Raw genomic sequence first — 7,334 nt, 5'->3', positions numbered from 1 at the left:
AAAAAAAAATCATTATAAGTTAAAAGAACCATCAAAATTCAGAACCATTGAAATTGGATCAATTTCATGGTTCATATCAATCATTACAGTATCTAAAAATGTATATGATACCAAGTCCAAATAAAATAAGCATGTACCTGGTGATGATCATTTAGAGAAACAGAGGGAGCAAGTGCATCATTATGTTCATCTTCAAGCAAGCCCAGAAACTCTAAAGCCTTGCTACCAGAATCCACTGCAGTAACTGTGATAAATGAAACATACCCAGAAAGCAAATCTTAATTAACAATCAAAATCCAAGTTTAGATTTTGTAACACAACCTTAATTCAAAACAGAAACTTGGTTTTCAAAAACCAAAAAGAATATGAAATTACCATGATAAGAAGAGGTTTTTAGGAGCCTTTCAATCAACTTTCTGTCAAGGAGGCTGTCATCAACAGCCAGAACATGGTACTGAGCCTCTGCAGCCATACCCATGATTGTTTTTCTTGAGTTATATCAAAAGCAAGAAGAACCCAATGAGAAGAAACACAAGGAGGAGATGATATATAAGAAGAAGAAGAAAAGCACAATGAAAATGAGGTGGAAGAAAAGAACAAAGGGTGTGAGACTTTTAAATGGGAACCCATGACCATGAGGGAGGATGGGGTTGGGGTCAGAGTGAAGGAAATCCTCAAAGAAATCTGACAGTTTGGAAAGCAAGATCCGACAGATTTCGTCAAGAATCTCCCGGATCTTCTATGTTGATTTTTGAATTAGAGAACAAGCAAAGAAGGTGCTGGTTTTCCTATTTTAATATTGGAATTGTTCATAATGTTCCATTTGACCCTTTTGAAAAGAAATAAAGGCAACAATATATTACTATTATGGTGTGCTATACTGCTCTTGACCATGACTTTTCTTTCAATTTTCATAAAAACAAAAAACATATGTTAGAACTTAGAAATTTCCCATGCACGTGTGTCACACACAGAATTTCATAATTTTATCTACCGAGCTGGCAAATTGTGATTAGTGTATCCTCATTCTTACAAGAACCTATCATTTAGAAATTTTTTGAAATATACCAATTATTACATACTATCTCAACAGTTTTGGAAAAACTTTTAAAAATTTTCAACAAGTCTATTAACATCAAATTTCATTAGTTTTTTTTTTCTTCACAATTGGTAAGGTGTTAAGTAGTTGTAATTAGTGTAAAATAAAAGTGATATCAATAATGGTTCACGTGAGAGCGACTTTACACTAAATACAAAATGACCCGCCTTCGCAAATTTTGTAATTTGTTGTGTTTATAGCCTAGTTAAAAATTTTATGTGACTAGAATTTTTTTCCCCACATCCAACGTATACCAACCACAAGAGTGGAATAAACATAGAGGCCATTGGCACGTTTGGGTTCTTAGTTCTTACTAGCTCTTGCAAATTGCTTAGTGAGATTTCCGTTGTTTTTTTTTTTTTTTTTTTTTTTTTTTTTTTTTTTTTTTTTTTTTTTTTTTTTTTTTTTTTTTTTTTTTTTTTTTTTTTTTTTTTTTTTTTTTTTTTTTTTTTTTTTTTTTTTCTAGGCGTACTTTATTAAAAACACCACTTATTAGAAGGGGCTTCACTTTTAAAACTAAGCTGCCTAAATAAACTATCCTAAATGGACACATAGTTGCTAAAGTGCTTGTTTTTTGTGGCACTTGCCAATATTTCAAGTGAAATTACAATTTATTATCTTAATCATTTCATTTATGCATAATTGCAATTATTTTCTTTGCAGAAAACTGCCTATCCAAAAAGCGTACGTGCTTTTTATATAACTGGATTTTGATTCCCTCTAATAGCCATAGCGTTACCCTTTCAAATATCCTTTGTTGACACACTTGCCTATTTTTTCGATCAATCTCTAGCAATATATCTGCCTGAGCTTAGGCTGTTAATGCCGTATCACCACTTGAGATCTGATTCCTGCTTTTCACATGTATTGTGAAAATATCAAAATATTGATTGCTGTGTTGCTTCTGTTTTAAAGGAAGAGATGATGAGGGGAAAACCAGGGTATGAGCATTTGAATGAACCTCTCCATATTTTAGTTGAGGCAGAACTACCAGTTGAAATAATCGATGCTCGACTAATGCAAGCACGGGAGATACTTGAAGACTTACTGAAGCCTGTGGTAAGTTTTCCTTCTGCTCCTCTTGTAAATCCTATTCATTCGTGTTGAAATTAATTTTGCCTTATTTGGATTAATCTGGGCTTATATGGTTCTTTCTATTTTCCTTATTTAGGATGAAACTCATGATTTCTACAAGAAACAGCAGCTACGAGAGCTAGCAATGATCAACGGTACACTTCGTGAGGAGGGTTCTCCTATGTCTGGTTCAGTTTCCCCCTTCCACAACAGCCTTGGTATGAAGAGGGCAAAGACCAGGGGCTAATGAATCCCCCATTCTTAAAAGGCTTTTGGAGCTAGTGTGTTAGTTTCTGCAAGTAAACAGCAATTCCCATGCTGTAGGTGTTGCCGTCCCAGCCAATGCCTCCAACTGCTATCGGGGCACTGGCACTACTGTGTGCCAGTTCTAACTTGTTTCTATATCAAGTGTGTTTCTCTTCTGTTAGGTGGAGGCTTAGACACAGTGTTACTTAGTAAAGGACTACATTAAGTACTGGGTTTATGCTTGTGTGTGTTGCGTTTAGGTTGTTTGGTTGGGGCATTTCCCCTCCAAAGCTGTCTTTATGTTATTAGGTTATAATATAAGTTTGTGATGGCGATTTTGTTTATGGTAATGGGGATATCTATTGGGGAAGTGAAGGTATGGTTTGTATACAAGTGAGGCAAAAAAACAATGATCTATCTTGTTGCGTGTGGTCTGGGTTGGAATGTTTTTGTATTTATCAAGTGTAGTGCGTAGATTTGATTATAAAGCATTTTTTGATGTCTGCCATAGCTTTTCCTCCATTTTAATGCAATCTTGCAGCATCAACTCTTTAAGAATTGTCAGACCGATGCATTGCTGTTTCTTGCTTGTTTAATGAATGTCTTAAAGAGTCTAATTTATGGAATTAGATGCATTATTTGGTATTAGTTATTCGAGGAAAACGTGTTTAGTTTGCAACGAAGTTTAACTGGTGATCATGCTCGCTCTTTTGGCTGGTACCTGATAGTTTGCAGAAACAACTATTGTACCTTTTTAGCCCCGATTGTCAGTGGTGTTTGGCTTGTGGTCCAGGGGAAGGGGCAAGATATGGGATCCACAGCCACTGATTCCATTATGTCATCCCAACAAGACTTGTCACATTATTTACTATTTGTGGTCATAGACTTTTTCCTCGACTTGTCACATTATTTACGATTCAAAGACGTTTTGGATGCCAAATTTTTTGTCAAGGATTCAAATCTCCTCTCCGGAATGGGTTATAAGTTAGGGCCTACACAATAAATGGTGTGAAGTCTCAAATAAGCAAAGACCATATATTTGAATGTCAAAACAGAGAACTTGATTGTGTTATTAGAAATGTTTTGTTTATCTTAATTAATTTTTGAGATTTACTAAGTGAAAAAGAAACAAATAATATATCTATATATATATATATATATTAAAAGTGGTTTATTTACTTTATTAATATAGCATCCTTATATGCTAGGAAAATTACGGAAGTATATTGTATTGAAAAGGAAAGGCCTTAAGGCAGCTTATCATATCTAAGAAGATACAAAAATTTCACGGACGATTAACCGATGCTGCCATTTTTCCAACATTCTTCTGTAATTTTGACAATGGTTGGTGATTTTTAAAATTTTATAATAGCAATTTCATGAAACTTTTAGAAATTTATTTGATGAAAAATTATTAAAGATTGTTTGCTCCCTTGATTAATATCAGGTTTAAAGAATATAAATGAATGTGATAGGAACAAAAATCCTTACCTGCTAAGTCAATGCACGAACATGTATTGTAAGGGAAAAAAAAGGATGTGCTACTTTATAAATGGTGAAGCACGTTGGTCAATAAGTAAATTGTGTTATAACTTATAAGAGGAGGCAAATCCACAGTGTGACTCACCCCCCACCCCCAAAAAAAAAGAAAAGAAAATTTCTGGTCACAATATTAAAAAAATAATAAAAATAAAACTTCCATTCACTAGCTCTCCTTCATGCATGACAGCAGGAAATCGTTTCAAATTCATCCTGAAGCAGATAACAGTTGCATGGAGTTCTATACCTGACTATATACATTCCAAATTCAAGGAAGTAATGGAGATTTAATTATACATGTTTATATCAACATGGCAATTATTGGAAAAACAAACATGAAGGAACTTCGAAAGCCTGAGAAGCTTCAATACCAGGCATCATAATCAGCAATGTATGGAGAGACTCAAAAGATATTGATCAATTCAGACCTTCTCTCCGCCTTCTTCCTCGTCCTCATTGTCATCAATTCCAACCCAACCAGTGAATGCAAAAAGAAATTCTTTGAAGTTCACCATTCCATTTTTATCCCAATCCATCTCTTCTGCGAAAGTAAAACAAACTCATTGACTTAAATTTATCATGAGGGTCATTAGTTTGCATCAGAGTGGCTAAATCACATCCAGTGAATGCATAGTAGGTTCATACATGCTTCAAAACATGTTTAACCTCTAATCACTTGATGGGAAATGCAAATCTATATGGATGCAACGCATCATTGTTAACATGTAATGTCAGACTCAAGAACATTCAGGTTCCGCTGTTCATTGAACTGTGAGTTTCTCTATGAAAATCATCTACATTACAGCATTACTACAGATCAAGACAACAGGTGGACATTAATATTGAAAAATAATGCGTGCTATTTAAGGTAAACCCCAAGAAGCCTATACGCCATCTTCATCAATATAGATATCTATGAGACCTAGGGAATTAAGATTTCCAGGCACTACAAATCAATATGAAGCCANACTTCCCAGGAAAAATGACAAAAACTTTGACTTGTTTTTGAACTATTCAAAACCTTACCAATATTTTTTTGATACACCTTAGACCTTACCAATATTTTAAGTTTGGAGCATTCGCTGACATTAATGGATATTGTCAATATTGGATAATAGTATCTCATTTGTAATAAATGATTTTCTGTCAAGATATTAGTGTTATTCTGGCAGATTTTTTAGGCCACTAATAAAAGATACTATGTGATACTCTGAAATTTTTCAATCAATCAAAATTTTTAACTGGACCAAAAGAAAAAAAAAATCATGATAAGATTTTTAACTTGGACAAAAAGCAATTGAAAATAAATCTATTTACAATTTTATCTTGATATATAGTTTAGTTATATAAATAGTCTTGTAACTCAATTGGTAGTTTGGTACTTTTGATAATATATAATGAAGAAACTAGTATAATAATTGTGTGGTACACGAATCAAGAATAATATATAAAGTAAAAAATTATTTCAATAATTAAATTAAATTGAATAATAAAAATACATAATAACAATTACTTTACATCATAAATAATGTCATTTAAGACCAAGTTTTAATCAAAAACCAAATATCATATAAACTATACAATAATTTAAATAATAATGAAACTCCTATTAAGTTTTTTGATTTTTTTAAAATTCCCCTCAAAAAAAAATTTTTGATTTTTTTTTTTTTTTATAACTGAATTTTAATCATAGTATTATTTTAATTTTATTTAAACCTGTAGTAATAGAGTTTACTTAGGTTTATATTAATAATTTTAATGTATTTATAATAAATCATATGACAAAATTATATCCTACAACTTATAATACTTTCTTAAAAAAACATTATAATACTTACTGTGGGGACTTAATTTGGCTTGGACCCAGAGTATGAACGGGTTTTCAGCCCAACAAGCCCAAACAATAAATTTTTAGAGATTGGATTTAAGGTTCAGACGCTGGCCGGCGTTCCGTGAGCATGAACTCTCTTCTTTTATTAGAAAATACTTAGAACTATTTACAACTGGGGGATGCTCCTCGGCTTATGGCCGAGGAGCCCTTTTTCTTCTTTCTTTTCCTCCCCCCCCCCTTTACTTTAATCGCTCCTCTTTATATAGTCTTCATTGTCCTATCTCGTTCTTTCATCTGTTGATCATCCATTCGCCTTTCTTCTGACCGTCCGTCATATCAGAGGCCTTATCAACACTCAAGTGGTTCACACTGATCAATGTCGCCCTGCTAAGGGGTTGCATCCCCATTAATGTACTTACATTGAGTCAAATAGTGTATGCACAATGTGTATAACCCAATTTTATTATTAAAAAAATATATGTTAAAATATTCAAATAATATTACAAAATATAAAACTTCTTTTAAATTTCTAGAAACCTAGGTGATAAAATTTCAGTAGGAGTAATATTTTAAATTTTTTTTTAAAAAGCTTTGGTAATAAAGTTTACTTAAAGCAACTATGTTTTTTTTTTCGGTTAAACTCACGCTATTACCAAAACGGCATGCAACAGTTGGTAACGTGAAGCAAGTTTTAAACTCAAACACACACACCACATCGTAAAGCAACTATGTTAATTATTGTAATGAACTTATAATGTGACACATATCGTACAAGAAAAACCATTATTTTATTACCTTGAACTTTAAATGTTTCTTGAAAAAACAAATATCTTTTCTAGTCAGTTCACCATAGCAAATCTTCAAAGAGAATCCTTGGAGTGTGCTAGAAGTTTTGGTTCATGAAGTGAATTTGTTGTTTTTGTGGAGGAAACCACTATAGAAGGATTCCCGTGGTTTCAGGACTATTGCAATAGAAAGGCAAGTGGATCGTTTGTAGAGATTATGTAGACGGTCTAAGCTATAAAGGATTTGGGAATCCTAATTATTTTGTAATTGTTCCTTCAAGATTAAGTCCCTGTAGTGGTTTTACAAGATGTTTGTCATTAGTTTTTTGGCTTCATTACAAAATCTATGTTCACTTTTACTACTTTCATTATTATTATTGCTTTAAATTTGATATTTAATAGCCAAGACTCAAGAAATCTTATATCTTAACTGACACCTCTTAGTATTTTTAATAGAGACTGAAGATAAATATACGGTTAATATATCCTCCCGCTGTCCAGAAACCGACACACTACATCTCATTGAGCTTCTCTTCAAAACGCAAGGCTGAGGAAGTAAGTGCAGATACGCCCCAACCAGTGGTCAAGAAACATTGTTTTTCCTCTGTAGATGAGGAGATTACTCCCGTGAATGCCATGTCGGCGGAGGCTGCTCGATCTGCATTTGAATATATAAAAATTTTAGTATCAAATAGTTGAAAACAGAGGTGGTTACGAAAAATTTTCAACGATTGGGTGCAACCTGAGTATGTAAAGGTGT

General features: G+C 33.0%; 1 protein-coding gene across 1 annotated transcript in view; it reads left to right on the top strand.

Annotated features, from left to right (window-relative positions):
- Window positions 1–2,922, top strand: part of LOC112003845 (KH domain-containing protein At5g56140) — an 8,263-nt gene extending 5,341 nt beyond the window's left edge. Inside the window, exons 4-5 of the mRNA XM_065769756.1 lie at window positions 1,973–2,158; window positions 2,271–2,922. Of these exons, the coding sequence (XP_065625828.1) occupies window positions 1,973–2,158; window positions 2,271–2,420 (336 nt within the window). The 3' untranslated portion in view covers window positions 2,421–2,922. The remainder of the gene's footprint in view (window positions 1–1,972; window positions 2,159–2,270) is intronic.
- The last annotated feature ends 4,412 nt before the right edge of the window (window positions 2,923–7,334 follow it).

This window comes from Quercus suber, unplaced genomic scaffold, assembly GCF_002906115.3.
Source record: "Quercus suber isolate HL8 unplaced genomic scaffold, Cork oak 2.0 scaffold_1346, whole genome shotgun sequence".
NCBI lineage: Eukaryota > Viridiplantae > Streptophyta > Magnoliopsida > Fagales > Fagaceae > Quercus > Quercus suber.
This window is presented reverse-complemented; position numbering and strand designations above follow the sequence as displayed.